This window comes from Gobio gobio (genome assembly GCF_949357685.1).
Source record: "Gobio gobio genome assembly, chromosome: 17".
Classification (NCBI taxonomy): Eukaryota; Metazoa; Chordata; class Actinopteri; order Cypriniformes; family Gobionidae; genus Gobio; species Gobio gobio.
Window position 1 is genome coordinate 39,829,122 of NC_137110.1, and position 27,726 is coordinate 39,856,847.

Sequence of the window (27,726 nt, forward strand, 5' to 3'; positions counted from 1 at the left end):
GATCCGGGGTTGCGTCTCACGTAGGCAGCTCACTAGGTTTTGAGCCACAGCTGAAAACCCGCCCACGCCCAGTATTTGACATGAACTATGTGCTAATATGCGTTCGTCCACAGCTTTAGATCTTTTGTGCGACGCACGTCAAACATGTTGTCGTCTGCTCTAGTAAAAGCCGATCGTATCGCAGCTAATGTTGGTAGAAAATATGCGCCATTACAGGAATTAATCGCGCGAACCCTTAAGTCTCAAACCGGCGATGTTGACTTGCAGAGCGCAACAGAGGTGACCGGAAAATGGAAAACCATCGATGATCTACCGGGACCCAGTCTGGCCACAACTGCGTACTGGCTCTTCGTTAAAGGATACGCTGATAAAAGTCATGCAATGCAGGTAAAACTCTTTTAATGCAAACCCTTTAAGCAGTTGTTTTGATTTTTTTGCAGTAGTAATTTGCATGTGAACACAATGTGGGGGTGTTTTAAAGATGTAAACAGTTATTAATAGAATGTTCATTCAGTTACAAATATGAACGTATATGAAACTATAAAGCAAAATGTTGAGACATTGATAACCATTTGTTCATGTCAGGAACTAATGATTCATGAAATAGCCTATATTTCATTACGTTAACAACTCAACAACAATGCTTTGCAGACCTGTCCACACGATCGATAAAACCATTTCTTAGTTTATTCGCTAATATTAATTATTTGGACGCTATTGTTCTATATTGTCTAAATTTTTTTGACTTTAGAGAGTCAGGAAATCCTGATACCCGTGGTAAGACATTATATGGAAAGCCATTTCAACATGTATTATTCCTTAAAACAAACTGATATCTAATTTTATGTTACTAGTATGGCTATTTATATTTTGCCACTAAGTAATCTAAAAGTGAGTAGTTACTTTGCCTAGTACTTAATGATTTCATGGGCTTCTGTGCTTTTAGATATCACCTGTTAACGTTGCTGTAGTAACTGATTATATGTAATCTGGATTATGCATTTATCAGATTTGAATCAGATTTCAGATTTACATAATGTAATGTTAAATGCGCTTTAAGTTAACAAAAATGAATAAAGAATTTTTAATTCTCTTTGTATTTAATTTTTTTCTGTCAATCTGGTACAAGATTATCCAAGATTACCTTACGGACAATATTATAAACCAATTAGGTCAAAAGCAATCAGAAAGTAATCATAAAGTAGTCTGATTATATTACATGCGTTACTAACTACAATTTTCATCATGTAATTTGTATTAAGAATGGGATCAAATTTGTAAGTAATCTACCCATCACTGCCTATTCATTATTGACAAGTATGCAGTCTGTTACTGGTACCACTACCATTTCTAGTTTAGTTAGTAACTAATTATTAGGTATTAAAATGTATTTCTTAGTTAATAGTAACACTTCCAATAGTAGTATTAATTCAGGTTGTACTAGATATTAGATATAAATATGAATTACCTATTTATCAGACATATATGCAAATTGTTACAAGTAGCATGTCACTACAAGTTACAATAGCTTTTTTATTTGTAATGTTTAGTCAGATGATTACTTTATTAAAAACCTTAGTAGTCATTTTAAAAAAGTATAAACAAATGTCTATTACTTTAGTCCAAGCAAAGCAGGAATTGTAACTATTTGAACAGTTACTTGTAGGTATAAAGGCATAAACACAAGTACTTATATTTACTAGACTATAGTAAAATGTTATTAAATACTAGGCACTATTGAAATATTGCCGCAAGTAAATAAGTACTACTATAGTCTGGATTACTTGCTGGGAATTTAAAAAGATAGTAGTAGCATAAAATTTGTCTTAAGGAATAAAAGTTAAAACAGCTTGCCATAAAGATGAAATTTTATGTCAGATTATATATCGTGTCAAACTACAGAGCACTCTGTACAGAGTTTTTTTAACTCTTATTTTTTGAATTCCATGGCATGGATAAAATGTTCCTCCTATCAGATACAAATCATTAAAGTGGTTTCAGAGAAACCACACTTATCTCTGTGTGTCAGCCACTGTAAACAGCAAAAAGAATCCGAGTGCGGCCCACTGGATTTGGCCAATCAGAAAACTCTGTTCTGTCAAGACATGGCTTTGTTTGTGGCGCTGAACATGTCAACTTGTGGTTTAATTAATGGTGTTTTATTTCGAGGCAGGTACTGTTCATCCATCCAGCAGAAGATGTTTCTGAAACATGTTTTTGAAAGTGAAATCTGAGAGGATTCTGTTCCTCAGGGACGTGCACAGGGGGGTTGCTCAGGTTGCCCGGGCAACTGCCCATATGCCCTTCTCGACTCACATTGCCCTTCCGAGGTGGAAAAAAATAAATAAAAAAATCGTACAATGGATGCAGAATTTCACGTAGGCCTAGATAAAATAATAATAATCAAAAAACAATGCAAAAAAAATGCCCCTTTTTTAGGTCAGAGCAACTGCCCCTCAAAATTCCTGTGCACGTCCCTGCTGTTCCTCCATTGAAAGTACAGGAAACCAAAACTTAGAAGATCCAAAAAAAACTATACAGGTGTCTTAAAATAAATCCATATGATTTGAGTGGTTTAATCCAAGTCTTGTGAAGAGATACAAGTGCTTTATATGATGATCTAATTTAGGCTTTTATTTACATTTAAACAATGATTGACGCACATACATACACTCTTAAAAATAAAGATTCCAAATGGAGGTTTTCACAGTGATGCCATAAAAGAAAAATTTTTGCTTCCCCAAAACCATTTTTATATGTGTGCGTTTATCTGAAAACGAGGTGTGTTCAGGTGCATTGTTAGCGCGTTGCTATTTTGAGGCAACTAAAATAGACCGCCATTGACCAACAAAAACCTGGTTTAAAGTCAATGGTGCAAGCAACATTTTTTTTGTTATTTAAAGAGCATGTTAGTAATATGTGCCTATAGGCAGGTACACAATGCTTGTACACTCTACAGGGATGCGCAGCAGCACACAAACAGTTTTAAATATAAAAATAAAAGGATTCCTCTCTGGAGAAGCGTTCAGTCTTTCTGCTCGCAAATTCCGCCATGTAAATTGAGAGTCTGCCATGGTGCAAGCACAACTGGCTTTAAAAGTCCCAGTGAACCGGTAGTTGCAACCCAGTGGCGCAAAAAGTGGGTATGCGCTATATGCGGCGCATAGGGGCGCAGCACCTTGGGGGCGCCAAAGCGATGGTATGAAAACGTTTTTTTTGTTGGTATTTTCTATATGTAGCTGCTGTTGTGCGTTTCTAAATAATTTCTGTATTTCCTCAATATTATATAACATTTTAGTGGACTAACCGGCTAGAGTAGGCGCCCTCATAAGATTCCATAATAGAATTTTGGATAACAATGGAATGTCGCGAGTGGGCGCGCCGGCGGCAAGCCAAAGTGTTCATATACGCTTGGACGGGCGTCTGATTGCGCATTGACACGTCAAAAGCGTGCGGTTTGACAGCAAAACGAGCGTCCTTGACGCCTGATTTACCACAAAAACGATGCAGGTTTTATAAACACTATGGCTGTTATAAGAATTAAATTAAATCAGTATCAACAAAATCCATCTTACCATTTATCAAAATCCACTTACACTGGAATGACAATTGCCTAAATAATGTAATGAGATTTTTTGATTTATGTTCTAAATATAATATTTCAATTATAGAAATATGAAATTATTCCAGGCCTATGAAACTATAAACTGCCAGTATATTTGGCGGCGTGAGTGGATTCTAGAATCATTCAACTAATTCGTTCTAACCGACTTTTCAAAAATGGTGAATTATTCGAGAACGAAACCTATACTTTGTTTGAATCTATTTTTGTTGGAAAAATAGAGCAAAACTGTAAAAAATGGATTGAACTATATAGTTATATAGTTCTATATAACTATAACTAACAGTTATTGAACTGTTGTATAAAATTAATATTGCATTTTGCAATTGTGCTGATATAGGCTACTCTGGAAAATAGCACTCTTGCTAGTATGATATTGCTTAACTCATAATTTGCTCTTTAAAGATCCCATGGCATGGCATTTTTCTATTATTTTATAATGTTTCCTGAGGTGTACTTATATTGTTAGTATGATTTTTACATCATAAAATGTCATAATTTAGAAATAAAAGGCATTTTTTCTATACTGCTGTTTGCCCTGTTGCTGAATGCCCTGTTTCAAGAGGCGTGTCTGCTGTGAGACTTCAGTAAAAACGGCCACTGTTGTGATTGGCTGACATCTTGTTTTGAAATGAGCGGAGGGGGCGTGGTTTAACGAGGTCTACGACGCATGAGCTGCTGCCAGAGAGACGGATGGACCTGAGTTCACTTCACATCAGTTCTCCGCATGTCTCAGTTCAGTGAACTGTTGTAGTTACTAGAATATACTTCAGGTTATTAGTTTATTTCTAGTCGGAGGGGCTGTCACTCATGTCAGAAAGTTAGTAACTTTAGTAAATTATGGATCAGCGCTGACTCGAGACACGAACCGTTTAGAACGATTCAGTCCGATTTGGTGAACTGGTTCAGTTCACTAAAAAGAACCGATTCAAAAGAATGATTCGTTCGCGAACCGGACATCACGGAGACGGAGCGATTGCTAACAAAGTTATTTATAGTAACTACTGAGTTGTGAGCGCTATCTGTCAGCGCGAGTTTATTGTGTTTGTATCTGAGAGTTCTGAATAAACACCAGTCACGCCAAGTCCGTCTTCATCATTATTCTACCAACTTTGTAACACATGCAATGTACCATTACAGCGAGATGAACGAGTTAGTAAGTGTTGATTATAGCATTATTTTTTAGATATGTTCCAATCATATGAAAAGCGTCAGTGACGCGCATTGAGTACACAGCGCAAACAAAGACACAATAGCATTAATCGAATGTAATCCAGTTTATTGTGGGGATAGCTGGCTAGCCTAGCCGGATACCCTCACGCTTACCCTCCTTCTGCTTAATCTCACGCCGAGTTTGGTGCCTCCACTGTGGGCCAGATGCAGTACTGGGGGTCAGGGATGTTGAAGGCCGACCGGTCAGTGCAGCCCGAGCTTCGCCGTGCGTGAGGTTTATCTCCAAAGAGATGTGAGTCTGCCGATGTTGAGCAGAAACTCCCGACTGTATGCACATTGTAGAACAGATAGACGCGACGAGGACGTACAAAAACACTGACTCACAAGATAGAAAACACGAAAACACCGTTCTGTCGGGAGAGAGAGAAGCCGCAGTGTGTGCACGAATAATAAATAATTAGCTACACATAAGAAATCACTGATCACAGATCAGAAGGAACTGAAAAAAGACTTCTGTTTTCATTTGTACATCCAAACACTGAGAAACTGCCAGCATTCACTCGTTCACAAGCCATGATCTCTCGAGGACAAATATAACGCTTGCATGGGCGTGCCAGATTCTCTGGGTGGAGGAAAGGGAGGTAACCGTTCCTGTGTGGACGTCAAAACAGGAGACTTTAGGATTGGCTCGTCTGGCCTGTCATTTTCTCAAAGGCAGAGAAAGACAGCCAGAACTCGGTTTTAAACCGATCAACATTTCTATCCACTTGGGGACAATATTCAGGCTAGGGGAACTCATATTAATGTTGAAATACCTCATAAAATGAAAATTTAATGCCATGGGACCTTTAATTACTTTCAAACATTGAAAACCTCCAAAATTGTTGCTGCATACCCCTCTGGCACTGGGTAGTTGCGCCCCTGTTGCAACTGATTTTATTTCAGTGCTGTGACGTATTTCCAAGTGAAACAGAATATTGAATAGAGGGCAAGGTTTTACTTCAGCGCTCCTCCTCTCCAGACTGACGGTTGGAGGGGAGTGGTTAAGGATATTCAAACCCCTGCCGTCATCAGAAAGGGAACGCCATTCCAGACCGGAAGTTACTTTTCAGATTTTGATTAAAGATTACCATGGCAAACATACATTTCTGTGTATTAACTTGCACAGATTCATTGTTCACCCTAAGACCAGTAATGTGTGCTAACAAAGTAAATGAGATCGATTTTGATTTCATGAGGACTTTAAAGGGAATGGCTGATTGGGTTATTGCACGTTATGCCCAAAACACACCATAACTCATTAAGAGAATAGGTACAACCCTATTAGACCATGCGCCGGCTGTGGCGACTATTTTTCCCGTCGTTAAACTACCAAAAGTGGATTCGGACACGCCTTAAGTGCACTTGCGCTTAGATTGTTAAAATAGGGCCCAAAGTCTTATGTGTTTGGAAAAAAATTTGGGTGATTTTGAATTATGACAGAATTTCCGATTTGGGTGAACTATCCCATTGAAGGTAAAGTAGTAAAGAAAAGGCAAAAATAAGTTTTCAAACATTGCCCTTGCCTGCTATTGGTTGACACAATTATCCACACACCAAGCACACACCATGGGTAGAGCCGTTGTTGCTATGAGAGGCTTTGTTTGTGTGAAGTCTTCCTATGAATGACATACTTACAACTGTCCTGACACTTTAAACCAGTGGTTCTCAACCTTTTTGACTCTAAGGCACTCCATTGTCTACAATATTTGAAGGCCTGACGCTCCTAGTTTCGGTATATTACATTTCAGGGATCCAGAATTTTTTATTAATTTAAAAGTTTTTTTGTTAAAATGTTTTATAGCCTATTCATTATAAAAATGCCCTTGCAGTTTTAATATTTAATTAATTTACAGGACTGTTTCAGGTGTATAAATCACACTTAAATTAGATATCAGGTTTTTTTCAAGACCGGAAGAACCTTTGTTATTCAAAGAATAACAATTTAAAATAAGAAATTATATCATTTTCTAGTTTTGTTGTTGTTGTATATTTTAATGCTTGTTTTGTCTTAAACAAGGTTCCTGCAGGTTTCACCAAGTCAAATTTAAGACTTTTTAAGACCATTATGAATTAAATTTAAGACCTATATCACGCAATAAAAAAAAACGTACAAAGGAAATGCAGAATTACAAAATTACAAGCAAATTAATTTATTCAAATTGAACAAAGTATTAGTAAACTTGCACTTCCTCATAGCTCAATCGCAGGATTTCAATATATATATATATATATATATATATATAATATTTTTCTTTTTTTTCTTTTCTTCTGAGGTCAAAATTACTGATTTTGTGGTGGTAATTTCCAGTTTTGTTGTTTTTTTTCATAGGATGCCACATTTACCATATTAGATGCACAATAGTCACACATGACAATAAAACAAACAAAATGCATGAATCTTGTTTGGTATTACAAAAAAAGGCTGGTCCAGTTGTGTGCTATCTAGCTTTAATAACATTATCGCTAGGGTGGGAAATAGGACCAAAATCTTACAAGTAAGCAATTGCTTAATATAAGTAGAAAGTTCTCAAGTAAATGGTCATTAATAAAATAAGAACTTATTAACCAATTACAATAGGACAAATAAATACAACCTAAAGATACGGATACAAACAGTGCTTTAAGTTAAAGTACCGTTTTTTCCCTGTTGTTGTTTGTTTAAAGGTCCCATGGCATGAAATTTTCATTTTATGAGGTTTTTCAAGATTAATATGAGTTCCCCTAGCCTGAATATTGTCTGAATATAGTGGATAGAAATGTTGATCGGTGTAAACCCGAGTTCTGGCTGTCTTTCTCTGCCTTTGAGAAAATGACAGCCCAGACGAGCCAATCCTAAAGTCTCCTGGTTTGACGTCCAAGCAGGAACGGTTACCTCCCTTTCCTCCGCCCAGAGAATCTGGCACGCCCATGCAAACGCTCGAGAGATCATTGTTTGTGAACGAGTGAATGCTGGCAGTTTCTCAGTGTTTGGATGTACAAATGAAAACAGAAGTCTTTTTTCAGTTCCTTCTGATCTGTGATCAGTGATTTCTTATGTGTAGCTAATTATTTATTATTCGTGCACACGCAGTGGCTTCTCTCTCTCCCGACAGAACGGTGTTTTCGTGTTTTATATCTTGTGAGTCAGTGTTTTTGTACGTCCTCGTCGCGTCTATCTGTTCTTAAATGTGCATACAGTCGGGAGTTTCTGCTCAACATCGGCAGAGCCACATCTTTAGAGATAAACCTCACGCACGCCGAAGCTCGGCCTTCAACATCCCCGACCCCCAGTACTGCATCTGGCCCACAGCGGAGGCACCAAACGCGGCGTGAGATTAAGCAGAAGGGGGGTAAGCGTGAGGGTATCCGGCTAGGCTAGCCAGCTATTCCCACAATAAACTGGATTACATTCGATTACTGCTGTTGTGTCTTTGTTTGCGCTGTGTACTCAATGCGCGTCACTGACGCTTTACATAATAGGAACATATCTAGAAATAATGCTTTAATCAACACTTACTAACTCGTTCATCTCGCTGTAATGGTACATTGCATGTGTTACAAAGTTGGTAGAATAATGATGAAGACGGACTCGGCGTGACTGGGACTCGTGTTTATTCAGAACTCTCAGATACAAACACAATAAACTCGCGCTGACAGACAGCGCTCTCACAACTCAGTAGTTACTATAAATAACTTTGTTAGCAATCGCTCTGTCTCCATGATGTCCGGTTCGCGAACGAATCATTCTTTTGAATCGGTTCTTTTTAGTGAACCGAACCAGTTCACCAAATCGGACTGAATCGTTCTAAACGGTTCGCGTCTCGAGTCAGCGCTGATCCATAATTTACTAAAGTTACTAACTTTCTGACATGAGTGACAGCCCCTCCGACTAGAAATAAACTAATAACCTGAAGTATATGCTAGTAACTACAACAGTTCACCCTGAACTGAGACATGCTGAGAGAACTGATGAGAAGTGAACTCAGGTCCATCCGTCTCTCTGGCAGCAGCTCGTGTGTCGTAGACCTCGTTAAACCACGCCCCCTCCGCTCATTTCAAATGCAAAGATGTCAGCCAATCACAACAGTGGGCGTTTTTACTGAAGTCTCACAGCAGACACGCCTCTTGAAACAGGGCATTCAGCCACAGGGCAAACAGCAGTATAGAAAAAATGCCTTTTATTTCTAAATTATGACATTTTATGATGTAAAAATCATACTAACAATATAAGTACACCTCAGGAAACACTATAAAATAATAGAAAAATGCCATGCCATGGGACCTTTAACATTAACACACAGACAGGAGTGGGTATAAGCTATATTAGTATTCTTTCACTTTAAGAACTACAGTAATGTGAAGATCCAATACTGACACACATCCCAAACTTTTTTACTCAATACATAACCGCCAATAAGAACATAGGGATATGAATGTGTGTATGATCGTTCAAGAGTAAGCCTAGAAATAGACACATTCGGTACACTCGCGCAAACTGACAGGCGGCAAACGCGTGCACAAAATCCACAGCCATTCTGTCGGTCTGTGTGTCTACCGAATTGAGTTAGTGGTTTACATCGCTTTTATTAACTACTTTTATTTGGTCATAATGCGTGACGGCAGGTGAGAAAGATTCACCTTCGCTGTCACGATCGCGTGAACTGGAGAACTGAAGCTAAAGAATAAAATCTGTTTGATGCGTCTGTGGTACAATCCGAAAGAGACCCGCGCCAATAACATGAAAGCTGATTGGCTGCAATATAAGATGCATGCTGGTCTAATTTGTAGCTGTAATACAGCGAACTATAGTTGGACTAGCGAAAGAAAGAACTACAACAGCCCGGAATAAACACACAGACACACACACACACAAAAGCACTGCGGGAGCATTTCAATGAGCATAGAGGTAGCATTACATGGATGTAGGATAATTTAAGACCTGTTAAAAACTATTTAAGACCTAGAACTCAATACTTAAGAGAATTTAAGACTTTTTAAGGCCTAAAATTTATTTACATTTTAAGACCCCGCGGGAACCCTGTTAAAACAAGCATTGAAATGTATCTTCAAACCCCCTTGTTGAGGCATTTGCTGAGTCCCTGTAGTTTAGAACCACTGCAATAAGTGAAAATGCATATTTAAACATTTTATAAATGACATGCCTCTTACAGTATTTGTTTAACCTTAGATTACTTCAGAGGATTTGTCCCTGTATTATCTATAGCTAAATAGCTAAATGTGTATGATAAATAATTGACGATATACACATACAATCTATAATGCAGGTGGAGCACAAGCGCCTGTATGGTCCGATCTGGCGCTCACGCTTTGGGCCGTTTGATGTGGTAAATGTGGCGACGGCAGAACTGCTTGCACAGGTGATCCGACAGGAGGGCCGGTACCCAGTGCGTACTGATCTGCCTCACTGGAAGGAATACAGAGACATGAGAGGACAAGCATATGGAATTCATGTAGAGTAAGTCCATTCTCCCTTTTACACAGTCTTTCTCTTGACTTTCTTTCTTTCAGGGAACACAGAATGAGAATGGAGCTTTCAAGATTACACCATGCACCACCACATCCTCCAAGCGATACAATACCTCTGTCTCTGTGTGCCAAATCAGTTCTATTCATGAACAAATCATTCAGAGCTCTATTGTAAACTGCATCAAATGATTCATTGAAAAGATTTGACCCAAAACTATTTCTGCCACGACTCTCATGAACAGTGAATACAATTTGGATTGTTCCTTGCACAAAGCTCTCTTTTGGCTTTAGAAGATTTTTCTCATTCCTGTTATATTGAAACAATTGGCAGAAAATTCTTCAAAAATCCACCTTTTGTGTTCCATGAAAGAAAGTAGGTCATATGAGTTTGAAATGACAATAATAATAAATTATGGCAAAAGTTTTATTTTGGGAGTGAACTATGCTACCATTCAAAAGTTTGGGGTGAGTAAGATGTTAAAATCAAATTAAATTGATCAAAAGTGTCAGTAAAGACATGTATTTGAAATTAAAATCTTTTAAAACATGTTGTTCTTTTGAACTTTTCTATTAATCAGTTTCCCCAAATATATTAAGCAGCGCAATTGTTTTCAACATTGACAATAAGAAATGTTTGAGCAGCAATTCAGCATAATTTCTGAAGGATCATGTGACACTGAAGACTGGAGTAATGATGCTGAAAATACAGCTTTGACATCACAGGAATAAATAATATTTTAAAATATATTTAAATTGTAATAACATTTCACAACATTTTTGCCGTATTTTTGATCCAATAAAAGCAGCTTTTGTGAGACTTCTTTCAAAAACATGTTTAAAATTGTACCGACCCCTAACTTCTGAATGGTTGTATATTCCTTTAATACCTATATTTTAAAATAACTTTTTTGTATGCATTTCAGCACAGGCCCTGAGTGGTATCGCATTCGTAGTGCTCTGAACCCCAAGATGCTTAAACTGAAGGAAGTAACAGCATATGCACCCATCATTCATGAGGTTGTGTCCGATCTCCTGCAGCGCGTGGAACTCCTGCGTCTGCGCAGTGAAGACCAGGTCACCGTCAATGACATCGCCTCTGAGCTCTACAAATTTGGCTTTGAGGGTTTGTATGGATGTAGAAGGGTTACAATCTCCTGCAGCTATTCACAGTGACATATGAGCAAACAGCAGCATTATGTTTTGTCTTTCTCACGGTTCAGGAATCTCCTCGATCCTGTTCGAAACGAGGTTAGGCTGTTTACAGGAGGAAATTCCCACAGAAACTCTGCGGTTCATATCTGGCGTTAATGAAATGTTGGCACTCTCGGAGACTGTTCTTTTTTTCCCTCGCTGGACCCGTCACATCTTCCCGTTCTGGAAACGGTTTGTCCAGGCTTGGGATGACTTGTATGACGTAGGTATGCTAAAGTTCAATGTCTGCATTAGGGATGCTCAATATACAGTGGATATAAAAAGTCTACACACCCCTGTTAAAACAGCAGTTTTTTAATGTAAAAAAATGAAACCAAGATGAATCATATCATAACTTTTGCATGTTTAATGTAAAAAATACAACCTATGCATTGCAACTGAAAAAATTCTGATATACTTGCAAAAGTTCTGTTGAAATTGATGTTTCTTTCCTTTTTTTTGACACAAAATCCAGCTGTTTTAACAGGGGTGTGTAGACATTTAGATTACAGGTATCTAACTAGTTTTTGATCATTAAAATCTGTCGTTTAAAATTTCAATCATAATGTTGCGATGCTTAGCATTTAACTATATATTTTATTTAAGTGTTTTTTATTCAATTTTATTTTGTATGTTTAATATTGGCTATTTATTAGCCAAAACCCCATCCATCCATCCAATACAATTTTGTATACCTTTTTGTGTTGAGATATATATATATATATTTATATATATTATGAGTTGCTGGACATAAATCAGATTTCGAAACAACAGCATAAGTGATTGCCCTTTCTGTCTGTTGTACTTTTGTCCAGCCCGACATCTGATTGATAAGAAGGTGAAGGAGATACATGATCAGGTTGAGCGTGGAGAGCAAGTGGAGGGCATGTATCTCACCTACCTGTTGTCCAGCAATAAACTCAGCTTAGGAGAAGTGTACATCAGCCTCACTGAACTTCTGCTGGGAGGCGTGGATACAGTAAGAACATGTTTATTTTCATCTGGAGACTGGAACCAGTCAGAGAGGAAGTAGATTAAACAATGTGATTTGCCATTAGTCATAAGTTTTATTCAGAAGAGGATTTACTATTTAGAAATTACGTTACAGAAACATTGTCCTGCACCACTGGTTCAGTTGTTGTGTTAAAGGTCCCATGGCATGGCATTTTTCTATTATTTTATAATGTTTCCTGAGCTGTACTTATATTGTTAGTATGACTTTTACATCATAAAATGTCATAATTTAGAAATAAAAGGCATTTTTTCTATACTGCTGTTTGCCCTGTGGCTGAATGCCATGTTTCAAGAGGCGTGTCTGCTGTGAGACTTCAGTAAAAACACCCACTGTTGTGATTGGCTGACATCTTTGCATTTTAAATGAGCGGAGGGGGCGTGGTTTATCGAGGCACGAGCAGGCACGAGTCTGCCAGGGAGACGGATGGACCTGAGTTCACTTCACATCAGTTCTCAGCATGTCTGAACTGTTTTAGTTACAGCATATACTTTAGGTTATTAGTCTATTTCTAGTCGGAGGGGCTGTCACTCATGTCAGAAAGTTAGTAACTTTAGTAAATTATGGATCAGCGCTGACTGGAGACGCGAACCGTTTAGAACGATTCAGTCCGATTTGGTGAACTGACTCGGTTCACTAAAAAGAACTGGTTCAAAAGAAAGATCGTTCGCGAACCGGACATCACTAATGTATCAGAGACTGAGCTCAGCGATTGCTAACAAAGTTATTTATAGTAACTACTGAGTTATGAGAGCGCTGTCAGTCAGCGCGAGTTTATTGTGTTTGTATCTGAGAGTTCTGAATAAACAGTCACACCGAGTCTCTTCATCATTATTCTACCAACTTTGTAACACATGCAAAGTACCATTACAGCTGTCGAGATGAACGAGTTAAAAGTAAGTGTTGATAATAGCATTATTTTTAAAATAAAATAAAAGCGTCAGTGACGCGCGTTGAGTACACAGCGCAAACAAAGACACAACAGCAGTAATCGGATGTAATCCAGTTTATTGTGGGGATAGCTGGCTAGCCCGGATATGCTCAAGCTTACCCCCCTTCTGCTTAATCTCACGCCGCGTTTGGTGCCTCCGCTGTGGGCCAGATGCAGTACTGTGGGTCGGGGATGTTGAAGGCCGAGCTTCGGCGTGTGTGAGGTTTATCTCTGCTGATGTTGAGCAGAAACTCATGACTGTATGCACATTTTAGAACCGATAGACGCGACGAGGACGTACAAAAACACTGACTCACAAGATATAAAACACGAAAACACCGTTCTGTCTGGAGAGAGAGAAGCCGCATTGTGTGCACGAATAATAAATAATTAGCTACACATCAGAAATCACTGATCACAGATCAGAAGGAACTGAAAAAAGACTTCTGTTTTCATTTGTACATCCAAACACTGAGAAACTGCCAGCGTTCACTCGTTCACAAGCTATGATCTCTCAAGCGTTTGCATGGGCGTGCCAGATTCTCTGGGTGGAGGAAAGGGAGGTAACCGTTCCTGCTTGGACGTCAAACCAGGAGCCTTCAGGATTGGCTAGTCTGGCCTGTCATTTTCTCAAAGGCAGAGAAAGACAGCCACAACTCGGTTTTACACCGATCAACATTTCTATCCACTTGGGGACAATATTCAGGCTAGGGGAACTCATATTAATGTTGAAAAACCTCATAAAATGAAAATTTCATGCCATGGGACCTTTAAGCAAGTGTTTTCTATATTTACCTGCCAAAAACAAGAGAGAAAGAGAGTTGCTGTGAAAGGAAGAAACAAGAGACAAACATATAGGCACAAACTTACATTAAACTATTTTTTAAAGGGGTCATGAACATAAAAAAAAACAAAAACAAACATTTTATACTGTTGTCTGAGGTCAAGTTATGACATTTGCATGGTTTTTACATTCAAAAACATCATAATGAATAAGTAATAGGGTATTTTCTACCCTGGTTTTTATGGGTGTGCCGCATTGAAGACTTGGAAGTTAACGGCCACTGCTCTGATTAGACGTGGGGAATTGTTTTGAAAACTTCCAATGTGGAAAAAAACGGCAACAGAATGATTCACCCACAGGGCTTGCAAGATGTCTTTATGGAAACAAACACAGTGATTTATCTCTCATCCACCCGCAATTAATTGGAATGTTATTTTTTGTTACTTGGCCTGCCCAATAGGTGGATATAACCACGCATCGCTAACACACACACACACACACACACACACTCGAGCCAAGTACGTGCATCAGCAAAACTTCACTGCAGACAAATCAGCATGATCAAAACTTCTGCAATTTGTATTTTAACTTCAAATATCATGTCAAGAGAGTGAACAACTCACATCAAGAAAGGAATTTTATTTCACTATTTAAGATAGCCGGGCTGGCCGGTGATACTTTTTGTTAGCCCGACTGGAAAACACATTAGCCCCGGGACGTCGGGCTAGCGATTTTGTGAGCCCTAGCTTATACATGTTCGACCCAGAGTCTGGTCCTGAATCGCAGGACAATGAACCAACAACACCTCAAATACAAAGGATAATCCAGTCTGTGACAGCGTGGTAAGTTATATTTAGTTAAACATAATCAGTAGATATCAAATGATCTGTAACAATGCAATACTATTACATACACTCACCTAAAGGATTATTAGGAACACCTGTTCAATTTCTCAATAAAGCAATTATCTAATCAACCAATCACATGGCAGTTGCTTCAATGCATTTAGGGGTGTGGTCCTGGTCAAGACAATCTCCTGAACTCCAAACTGAATGTCAGAATTTGAATGAAAGGTGATTTAAGCAATTTTGAGCGTGGCATGGTTGTTGGTGCCAGACGGGCCGGTCTGAGTATTTCACAATCTGCTCAGTTACTGGGATTTTCACGCACAACCATTTCTAGGGCTTACAAAGAATGATGTGAAAAGGGAAAAACATCCAGTATGCGGCAGTCCTGTGGGCGAAAATGCCTTGTTGATGCTAGAGGTCAGAGGAGAATGGGCCGACTGATTCAAGCTGATAGAAGAGCAACTTTGACTGAAATAACCACTCGTTACAACTGAGGTATGCAGCAAAGCATTTGTGTAGCCACAACACGCACAACCTTGAGGCGGATGGGCTACAACAGCAGAAGACCCCACTGGGTCCCACTCATCTCCACTACAAATAGGAAAAAGAGGCTACAGTTAGCACAAGCTCATCAAAATTGGACAGTTGAAGACTGGAAAAATGTTGCCTGGTCTGATGAGTCGATTTCTGTTGAGACATTCAGATGGTAGAGTCAGAATTTGGCGTAAACAGAATGAGAACATGGATCCATCATGCCTTGTTACCACTGTGCAGGGTGGTGGTGGTGGTGTTATGGTATGGGGGATGTTTTCTTGGCACACTTTAGGCCCCTTAGTGCCAATTGGGCATCGTTTAAATGCCACAGTCTACCTGAGCATTGTTTCTGACCATGTCCATCCCTTTATGACCACCATGTACCCATCCTCTGATGGCTACTTCCAGCAGGATAATGCACCATGCCACAGTCACCAGATCTCAACCCAATAGAGCATCTTTGGGATGTGGTGGAACGGGAGCTTCGTGCCCTGGATGTGCATCCCACAAATCTCCATCAACTGCAAGATGCTATCCTATCAATATGGGCCAACATTTCGAAAGAATGCTTTCAGCACCTTGTTGAATCAATGCCACTTAGAATTAAGGCAGTTCTGAAGGTGAAAGGGGGTCAAACACAGTATTAGTATGGTGCTCCTAATAATCCTTTAGGTGAGTGTTTAACTTTTTTTTTTTACTCCCATAAGTGTGTTGCACCATTCCTGTCGGATCCAATATACAACCCCAAATCAGAAAAAGTTTGGACAGTATGGAAAACGCAAAAAAAAAAGTTTTGTCTGGTCAACTTCATGTCATTTGTAAATATGCATCCTTTCCTGTCATTCAGACCTGCAACACATTTCAAAAAAAGTTGGGACAGGAGCAATTTAGGGCTAGTAATGAGGTAAAATGGTTAAATAATGATTTTGAAACAGGTGATGTCAACAGGTGATTGTAATTATGATTTGGTACAAAAGCAGCATCCAAGAAAGGTCTAATCCTTTAGGAGCAAAGCTGGGCCGAGGATCACCAGTTTGCCAACAAATACATGAGAAAATTATTGAAATGTTTAAAAACAATGTTCCTCAAAGAAAGATAGGAAGATATTTGGATATTTCACATTCAACAGTGCATAACATAATTAAAAGATGCAAGGAATCTGGAGGAATTTCAGTGCGTAAAGGACAAGGGCGCAAGCCTAAGCTGAACAACCGTGAACTCCGATCCCTCAGGCGGCACTGCATCAAGAATCGTCATTCATCTATAAGTGATATCACCACATGGGCTCAGGACTACTTTGGCAAACCTTTGTCAAGTACCACAATACGTAGTTACATCCACAAATGCCAGTTAAAACTGTACTGTCCCAAAAGGAAGCCCTATGTTAACAGTGTCCAGAAGCGCCATCGACTTCTCTGGGCTCGGAGGCATCTGGGATGGACCATCACACAGTGGAAACGTGTACTGTGGTCAGATGAATCAGTATTTGAGGTATTTTTTGGGAGGAATGGACGCTGTGTGCTCCGGACCAAAGAAGAAAAGGATCATCCAGACTGTTACCAGGAACAAGTCCAAAAGCCAGGGTCTGTCATGGGATGGGGTTGTGTCAGTGCCCTTGGCAAAGGTAACTTGCACTTCTGTGAAGGCACCATTAATGCTGAAAAGTACATAGAGATTTTGGAGCATTATATGCTGCCTTCAAGAAGACATCTTTTCCAGGGACGTCCATGCATATTTCAACAAGACAATGCAAAACCACATTCTGCACACATTACAAAGTCCTGGCTGCGGAGGAAGAGGGTACGGGTACTTGACTGGCCTGCCTGCAGTCCCGACCTGTCTCAAATAGAGAATGTGTGGCGCATTTTGAAGCGCAAAATGCGACAACGAAGACCCCGTACTGTTGCCCACCTTAAGACTTGTTTGCAGGAAGAATGGGACAAAATTACACCTGAAACACTTCATCACTTGGTGTCTTCAGTCCCTAAACGTCTTAAGTGTTGTGAAAAGGAATGGCAACATTACAAAGTGGTAAATGCTTTACTGTCCCAACTTTTTTTGAAATGTGTTGCAGGTCTGAATGACAGGAAAGGATGCATATTTACAAATTACATGAAGTTGACCAGACAAAACATGAAATATTTTGTGTTCATATTGTCTGCAATGAAATACAAGTCAAAGTAAATTTAGAAATCACTTCTTTTTTTTTTTTCTTTTTTTTTCCATACTGTCCCAACTTTTTCTGATTTGGGGTTGTAGAAGGCACCGCATTGTTAATCTCATTCTGTCTGCAAATCCAGTCTCTTGTGTACAAAAGAATCGCGGTGAAATGAAGCGAGCAATTCTAACCGCATTCCTAATATTGGAAACCGAAGGAAGCTTATGCAGCAACTGTGTTTTCACAACCAGGCACTGCACACTATTTTGTAATCTTCAATGGCATGTTTATAGCTTGTAAGTTCGATCCTGTTTAGCTCCATGTAGGCCTGTGTTATTTATGTTACATGTCATGCGCGACTTGGTGGGCGGGGCTACAGAATTAAGCGTTCTTCTTCTGTTGAGGCGCCGTTTTGCTGCTCTCTGACGTCACAGGGAAGCAAATTCGCAGATCCCTCATTTGATGAGCCAGCTGTCAATAAAAGCTTTTCTTTGACTAACAAGGAAGTTTTCAGCTATGAAACGTATAGTACAGGATATTCTTATATTACGATGACCTTTTATACATCAAAAGCTCAAGGAAAAGTTGATTTCTCAGTTCATGACCCCTTTAATGATACCAGAATTTTAACATTAGTGCACCCCTAGGTGATACTTCCCTTGTGAAAAAGAAGTACACATTAGCATACTTTTACAAAGAGTGCTTATTACACAAATAATTTACTTTAAGAGAATGTACTTGTGCAAACTGAATGTAATGTTTTCAGACACTTAAATGAAAATGTATTATAAATGAAAATGTATTATAGTTTGAATTTGTATGCAATGATCTGAACTTTTAGAGTGTTTTGACCCACTTAAGCAGGACTTAAAATCAAGGTTATAATAATGTTTATATGTATATGTGCTGTTTTAATATGCTTTAAAACAAACCATGTGCAAATTCATAAGTCAATACCATTGTCTTTGGTTCACTGCAGTTTTAAGGAGAAAATACTCAGCAGTCTCGGAAACGTGGTTTCTGTTGAAATTACGTTGAAATTATATTATCTGTAAGTACAGTTCTTAAAAAAATACTGTTAAGATTTGAAGTACACTACAAGTGTACAATAAGGTGGTTTGTCTGAGGAAGGGAAGCCCTGAATGATTAGGGTCCACCAGACTCAGATTCCTTAGTGGTATTCAAGCATTTTCAAATACAAACTTCACTTCTAGGACCCATCTTTGTAGATACTTTTAATCAGTTGGGGTCAAGGTGAGTTCACACAGGTGTCCTTGCTGAGTATCCACAGGTTAATTCATCACATTAACTATGAACATGTTCCATTAATGTTTTACAACCAGAACGTGTTGACCATCCTGCCCATCCCTTACTGATACCTTTAACATGCTGTACTATGTTCCTAATCTCTGGGTCAAGGTCTGTCATGGTCTGTCAAGGCTACTGTTTATCACATTTCCAAAGCGATCAGCTAAATTGTGTCCCACTTTTAGCAACAGTCAGGATAACCTGCTAGGTAGCATTCTTTGCTGATGTCTTGACCCTTTTCAGTGACACACAGATGAGGATTTAGGGTATGTTAACATGATTGATGTACTAAAAATGGAAATATTTTTCCTTTGAAAAATGATCCCCTTTCAAAACGGATCACAATTAAAAACGCTGTATTATGCATGCCAGGCCAGTATTTGGTGATGCCACTTTGTAAAGAAACACGTGCCATATAGTGATATGCATTCACATGATGTCAGCGATTTCACAAATGTGTGTTTTTGTAGTTTACATGGAAACTATAACGTTATAATTTTCAAAAACTTGCACTTTGAAACACGTTTTGAAACGTAAAGTTTGGTGTTGTGTAAAGAGAGCACTCTAGCCTCTCCCCCTCAACCTCTGGGCATAATTAACTTAGCCAATCAGGTGTATCTATCATAACATCAGCTGAGATCTATGAATGCATTATTTGATAAGATATTTGACAGTCTTTTTTCTTTGTCCTTGACAGACGTCTAACACACTATCATGGACCTTGTACCACCTTGCACGTGATGCAGAGGCACAGAACCGCCTCTATAACGAGATCACATCTGTTTGTCCTAATAAAGAGCAGCCGAACGCAGAACACCTGACCAGGATGCCCTACATGAAAGCTGTCATCAAAGAAACTCTCAGGTAGGGGAAATACGTTACAGGCCACCCCCAAACACTTTTTGTAGGGAAAACAGTACTCATTTATTGTATATGTATCTTGAAAGGGATGAAAGAGGCCAGCTGTTTTCTACATTATGCAGGAGTGGCCAAACGATAATCAGTTTATGAATAACCTTTGCTCAGCCCTTATTTAAACAGTCCAACTCACATCAACAATCTACTCCACATAGTGATTAAACACAGAGGCTTCTTCTGGAGAAACAATGAACTTGCTCAAAATGTTGCTTTTTTATGAAACTTACCCACATTCAAGTGTTGATCAAAAAAATAATGCATTAAGCTAGAATAAAACCAGGGTTTTTTTTGTATAAGAGCAGAGGGTCTGTTTTTTCTTTTGCATATATTGCATGTTCAGATATTCTTACAACAAAATATTCTGGGGGCCATGAAACTTTTGAAAATGATCAAAATGCTAGTGGTGACTGGCAACTTTTTTCAAAAGCTCTGGCAGGGAAAGAGTTAACAGCCAGTCTCCTAAATTACAGCATAGAAAAACAGCCTTAAAGCAGTTGGAAAGCAGAGCAGGAATGAGAACTGCTCCTGCCCTTTGGGACAGGGAACGTTTATCTTGGAAAGATTCCTTCTAGAGAGATTTCTAGATGAATTTTGTCCTGGATTCATTTTGGTTTGTAGCTGCAGTTGTAAGCATAGGATTGTAAAAGTCGGTCTTGTTAAAAATAGTGATATATGTTATCACTGTACTCTATAATATAAAGGTAAAATACACTATATTGGCAAAAGTTTTGGGACGCCTGCCTTTACATGCACATGAACTTTAATGACATCCCATTCTTAATCTTTATGGTTTAATATGGAGTTGGCCCACCCTTTGCAGCTATAACAGCTTCAACTCTTCTGGAAAGGCTTTCCACAAGGTTTAGGAGTGTGTTTATGGGAATTTTTGACCATTCTTCTAGAAGTGCATTTGTGAGGTCAGGCACTGATGTTAGACGAGAAGGCCTGGCTTGCAGTCTCCGCTCGACCTCAACCCAATAGAACACCTTCGGGATGAATTAAAGTTCCTCCACACCAAACTCACTCATCCATGTCTTTACGGACCTTGATTTGTGCACTGGAGTGCAGTCATGTTGGAACAGGAAGGGGCCATCCCCAAACTTTTCCCACAAAGTTGGGAGCATGAAATAGTCCAAAATGTCTTGGTATGCTGAAGCATTAAGAGTTCCTTTTCACTGAAACTAAGGGGCCAACCTCTGAAAAACAACCCCACACCATAATCCCCCCTCCACCAACCTTTACACTTGGCACAATGCAGTCAGGCAAGTACCGTCAAAGTATTATAGCTTCATAATAAAAGTCTTGACACCATCAAAATAAAAGTCTAACATTTCTAACACTTATGCTAATAAAGGATCCTTTTGATATAGTCGTGAACTGAAACTACAGCAAATAATTTTTTTTTGCATTCTCATTTGCCCTAATAGCAAAAGGGAAAAACAAATATTTCTCTGACTTTCCTAAAGAGGAAAAATATACCAAGTTTTTACAATTCTTCTAATTTGCCGCTCTGTATTGGCCGACGCTGTTCACATGAGCACCACGAGCACCATGCGTGTGATGCTGACGCAGGAGCTGGACAATACAAAGCCGGTGTTCCGACATAGTGCAGCACTTCCGGGTTCTATGGTTACAGCGTAGGATACTGACACAGAAGAAAAGAAATTGCACAGTCTAACTAGAAATGTGCCACTAAAACTTTTCCGGTTGTTCAGTGATCTTGTTAAAAAAACTTCAATTACAGGATGCTAAGTTACAAATGTAATTTCTCACAATATGATGCATTTTTATCATAGAATGTATCCTGTTGTCCCTGGTAATGGACGTCTGACTGTGGATTCGGAAGTAATTGTGGATAATTACTGGTTCCCTAAGAAGGTACTCTCACACACAGCTCAAAATATTAAATATCTCATTAAATATCTCTATAGTTAAACATCTAATAGCCTACTATTAACTCCAGTTTAATAGCCTACTATTAACTCCAGTTTTCATGCGTTTTCTCTCTCTTTCTCCTCACAGACACAGTTCCATCTCTGTCATTACGCTGTTAGTCACGATGAAAATAATTTCCCTGATCCGGAGCGTTTTGTTCCTGACCGCTGGTTGAGGGGCAGCCCGTCTCGCTCTCAGCATCACCCCTACAGTTCAGTCCCGTTTGGGGTTGGTGTGCGAGCCTGTGTTGGGAAGAGGGTAGCTGAGCTGGAGATGTACTTTGCTCTGTCTAGAGTAAGTATGACGCTTTCACACTATCTCCCATTAGTCAAAATATTCTGTTTTAAGCTTTGTGTTTTATTACTTTTGATATCAAGTCTCAGTAGGCTTACTGCGATAGTCAGTGTTACCGGTTTTCATTAAGAATAATAGGCTAATGAACTAGGGCTGAAACGATTCATCGAGTTACTCGATTAACTCGATTACAAAAATTCCTCGAGGCAAAAATTCTGCCTCGAAGCCTCGTTAAATTCCTATGACGCGCACTATACGCGCAGGATCTGATTCTCACGGACCGCTGTTCTATGTTCAGGAAGCACACCATAGCGCATGATACATTTTGAATTTAGTTTAGATTCTAGATGCCCAGAATCACTATAGTAACTGCATGTTTTACACAGTTTATGTAAGTTGATTACCGTTCTTATAGCTGCCACACACGCGCGCGCAAGCCCCGAAGCTAGATCGCTTCCACTTTCATCCTCATAAAGTTTGTCAAGTAAATGCTTTTAACGCCTTGCCAGTTGAAGCGGTTGTGCACTATTCAAAAACAACACTACGGAAAACTTATCCGTTCAGTGCTCAGCTTTTTTCTGTGACACGGAGAGTTGAGCCGTGTCGCGTCTCTGACAACGAGCGCGCGCCCTGAAGGCAGACCTCTTTTCGCGTGAAGATCGCGCGCGGAGAGCAGCGCAGAACTGATAGTAGAAAATCAGTAACACACACACACACACACACACACACACATACACACACACCCATGCACCCACCCTCCTCTCTCTCTCTCTCTCTCGCGCGCGCCAGTCAGACCAATCGTGGCAATGCATCACATATGCTTAAACTTTTATGTAGCCACGCAACAATAATTTCAGCATGCGTTCACTGTTTACACCGGGACGTGATGTTGTGACACGATTTTTCGAACGGATGCTTCACCTTAAATGCACCACTATGCAAGTGATGCAAGCCAAATGCAGCGTTCTATTAAAAATGAATGTATGTATTTCTGCTGTACCAAACTGCAATGAAGCCTCACGCACGCGCACACACACACACACACACACACACACACACACACACACACACACACACACACACACACAGGTTGCTAGGTTACCATAGCAAATAGGCTCACCACATATGATATATTATTTGTTAGTAGCCTAATGGTAAATGCTGCAGGTGTAGAAATCTACATAAAAGATATTTACTTTGATGTCAGCGCTAGATTACAGCATGTTGTGCATATTAATAAATTAAATTGCTTTTCATTTTCATTATGCATTGTTTGTTTTGGTTGTTTAAAAACACGGGAAAAAAGTATCCGATTAATCGATCGATTAAGTGCTAGATTAATCGATTACAAAAAGAATCGATAGCTGCAGCCCTATAATGAACCCACAATTCAAGCAACCTGCCCCCGAATCTGCGCTAATTCTAAACCGAAAGTAAAATGTGCATTCATTCATGGCTGCATTGTCATTTATTCACGGCCGTACAGTGCACACACATTTACGGCCACACAGCCATTTACGGCGCGTCTCCAGTCTGGCGTGTTTTCAGTTCATACCTATGGAAGCTTTGCTCCGCTCCGTTATGAATGCCCGTGCGGCTGTGCACATTTTACTTTCGGTTTAAAATTAGCGATCTGAAAAGCCCCCGCCGGTGATACCGGTTTTATCTGTGTTGTCACACGTCGTTTAACCGGAGGGAAAATTTCCTCACCGTCACATCCCTAAGTCTCAGCATTCAAATTGTGACCGAGTCAGACATCAATAAAACAGCTTGCAAACAATGTCACATAACATTACATTTACCTCAGGAAAGAATTCAATGTTTAAAGCTCAGCTAGAACAAATAACCCTGTTACATTCACTGTCATGAAATGTTTATAACAACCAGCCACGGTTAAAATGTTTATATTTCAACAATGAACTGGACTAACTTCAAAGTTTTCACATAATAATCTTCAGTCGCCTCATACTATTGTTATCACTCTCTCTCTTAATAATTTAACCCTTGACCCTTTTTACCCCACAGCTGATGCAACATTATGAGGTCAGAACGAAGGAGGGGTCCCCATCAGTACAGCCCAAAACCCGAACACTGCTCATTCCCTCCAAACCCATTAACCTGCAGTTCATCCCTCGAGCTTGACACCAGCCATCTCCTATGAATCTCTTTTTCTAATAAAAATGACTACTCCTAATTCAAATAATTTTGCCTTAAATGCCAGAGCGTCTCTACCAGTGCGCTGCACAACATCAGGAAGATCAGGCCTTTTTTCTCGTCCAGGCCCTGGTCATTTCTAGGCTAGATTACAGCAATGTTCTTCTGGCTGAACTTCCATCATGTGCACTCAAACCTCTACAAATGATTCAGAACGCTGCTGCGGCGCATCTTGTCTTCAACGAGCCCAAGAGGGCCCACGTCACACCTTCATCTATCTGCACTGGCTACCACTCGCATAAAGTTCAAGGCGTTGATTCTTGCTTACAGATCCACCCCAGGCTCTGCACCCTCCTACTTCCACTCACTCCTACGAGTCTACATTCCTTCCAGAAGCCTACTATCGCAAAGGAGCGACGGCTCGTGGTACCATCACAGTGAGGCAATAAAACACATTTCAGTTCTCTGTTCCTTGCTGGTGGAATGATCTCCCCGTCTTCACCTGGAATGCAGAATCCTTTACAACATTCAATAGACTGCTGAAAACTCATCTCTTCCCTGAGCACTTAACTTCATCATTAAAAAAGAAGAACAATTATATGCTTTCACTTTCATTTAAAGGTGACATATTATGGCCCTTTTCACAAGATGTAATATAAATCTCTGGTGTCCCCAGTGAAGTTTCAGCTCAAAATACCCCCCAGAAAATGTATTATAGCTTGTCAAATTTGCCCCTATTTGAGTGAGAGCAAAAACGCGGCGTTTTTGTGTGTCCCCTTAAACGTAAATGAGCTGCTGCTCCCCGCCCCCCTTCCAGCAGCTCCTTTACACAAGCTTCAGATACAACGTCAACAACAAAACAGAAGCAAATCTCATTTAGTCAAAATGTCAGAAATAACCAGTTGTGGAGTGCAGCCTTACATGTTTGAACTAGAGTCGTACACAGATGGAGAGACTCAGGAAGAAGTTGCAACTTTTAGACTGCACCTGGACGTTTGTGAATGGTTAGTGGATACATTTATGTAACATTAGTTGTGGTGGAGAAAGTTGATTCAACTCATCCCTTCATGTTAATCTATAAATTCTAGTATAGGTGTGGGGACGTAAAAAGTCTGTCACCTGACAGTCCTGACTATACAATGCATAATAAATGTGCGTTTATGAATTGCGCAGACGGTGAGCGTCTCTGTGAATGCAGTCGGTAACTTTAGCCATATTAGCCGTACAGCATTCTAGAAAGCTAATTCAGAAATTAAATTTGCAAACTTTCTCAAAATATGAAGTGCCTTACTTGTTGTGGATATGAAGTTAGAGCGTTGGTATTGACCAATCCTTCAGAACTATTTCACAAATCCACCATTGGAAAGTTAACGTTACTAACCACGAGGAAGCAGTCATATGTGATTTGCGCAAATATATAGCCTTTTACCGAAATTGTTCTCAGTGGCTCGGATTCCGGGAGTCTATAGAGACTCATGTTCGTTGGTACATCCAAAAACAGAACATTTGTAGTGTTTTTTTGGCGCAGACATTGTAATACTCTAGCTTGTTGATACAGCGAGTAACAGAAATGGCGGATCTCCGTGCTTCTCACTCAGGGGTGTGTCTATGCTAAAAGGGCAGATCGTCAACGGTCATGGGCGGGGTTTCCCTACTCTTACATAGGAGTAGGGCGCAATAGAAGTGATTGATGGGGATTTAAAAAAAAGTATTGGGGGAATTTTTACTATTAGGCTTGTTGTTTGCACACACTGGACACACATCTGCGTTCAAACACCTTATAAAAGTGAATTTTGCATAATATGTCCCCTTTAATCTAAGCAATGTCAAACTGTATTTTGAGCACTTTTTGTGTTTATTTGCCTCTTCACGATGAATGTATTCCTCATTTGTATAAAAGCGTCTGCAAAGTGAATAAATGTAAATGTAATGTAAATGTCTGGTTCGCATTGACTCTAAAAAGTCCACCAGAGTGCTATGTGCACCGAATCTCTTGCACAATCACTGGTGTTTTCTGAGGGGAAAGAAGGGGAGAGACAGACCCAGACATACAAAGGGAGGCTTACTTACTCTGCTTTGAACATCTAGTGTCTGATCAAGCACATAGAATGTTCTTTAAAAACATGTTTTCCAACTGTATTATTATTTAATATGCTACTTTGCTGTTTTATATTATATTAATTTAATATTGATGTCATGGCATTCGTCCAAACCTTGATCAAAAAAACATTCTTTGGAAATCTACTCTATTTGTTAATTACCACACATAAAGTAAGTGGTTTTACATAGCCAGGCTGAAAGGACAGAATTAACTGGAAATGCTAGTTCATGTAAATAAACCTGTTGCCAAACCGCTCGCATATTGACATACATCTGTGTTCTTTTCCTTTGTAGAAACTGTTATCTGATCTGTTATAGACATATGTTCTAAAAAAAACAAACACAAAACAGATGATTTACTACAACTTTAACTTTAATGTAAATTAATACAAACTATTCCAAGATAATAATAACAACTAAAATAGTTTATCAGTGACTGAATAGACCAAATGTAGAGAAGAGCAATTTTAGTGTCTCGGTTGCAGTGCACTAATACATCTAGTACAGTGATTGTAGTCTAGCATCCCATGGGTCTGTTGCTCAAGAGTTCATGTTCTGAAGTCACTTGCAAAAGTGCAAAACTCTTGAGCAACAGAATGACATGGTGATTTCTGTCACGTACATGTGGTACATTCAATTTTACATGTGCAAGCTTGTGCTGTAAAGCAAGTTTTCCTACTGATGTGTACTAGACTTTCAAGTTCAGGCACTTTATTATTTATTTATTTATTTATTTTTATCCCAATGACAACAAAATGAACAGGAGGGAAATAAAATGATAATGCCATTGCTCAATGAGGGATTGAGAGTTCGCTTAGGCTACAATTATCAACTCAGAGGTTGTTTAAAAAAAAAAAAATCTGGATATTTTATTATTAATGTGTGTGTAATATTTTATCCTATACACCTATTTTATCTTATTATAGAAATATTACAGCAAATATTTAGAGCTAATCGCTCTCACGGACCTTTTCCTGGACCGCCCCCACTTGGTGGAATGACCTGCCTATCTCAATTCGTGTGGCCGAGTCTGTAGCCATTTTCAAAAAACATCTAAAGACACATCTCTTCCAGCAGCACCTGACCAATCAAGAATAGCACTTATCATTATATTCATTGTCTGTCTGTCTGTCTGTCTGTCTGTCTGTCTAATTTATTTATAATAAAAAAAAAAAAAATCTGTTCTGTGCTAGATTAACTGAGACTTGTTACTGCACTTGCCCTTGACTGCTCTAGTTGCTTCTATTGCCCTCATT

At 39.3% G+C, this 27,726-nt stretch overlaps 1 protein-coding gene across 1 annotated transcript; it reads left to right on the plus strand.

Annotated features, from left to right (window-relative positions):
- Nucleotides 1-27,316, plus strand: cyp27a2 (cytochrome P450 family 27 subfamily A member 2). The gene is made up of 9 exons (XM_079841049.1): nt 1-387; nt 10,102-10,292; nt 11,227-11,426; nt 11,524-11,721; nt 12,310-12,473; nt 19,767-19,933; nt 21,784-21,865; nt 22,010-22,216; nt 24,242-27,316. The coding sequence occupies exons 1-9, from the start codon at nt 145-147 to the stop codon at nt 24,356-24,358; spliced, it is 1,569 nt and encodes a 522-aa protein (XP_079697175.1). The 5' UTR covers nt 1-144; the 3' UTR covers nt 24,359-27,316.
- Nucleotides 27,317-27,726: the final 410 nt, after the last annotated feature.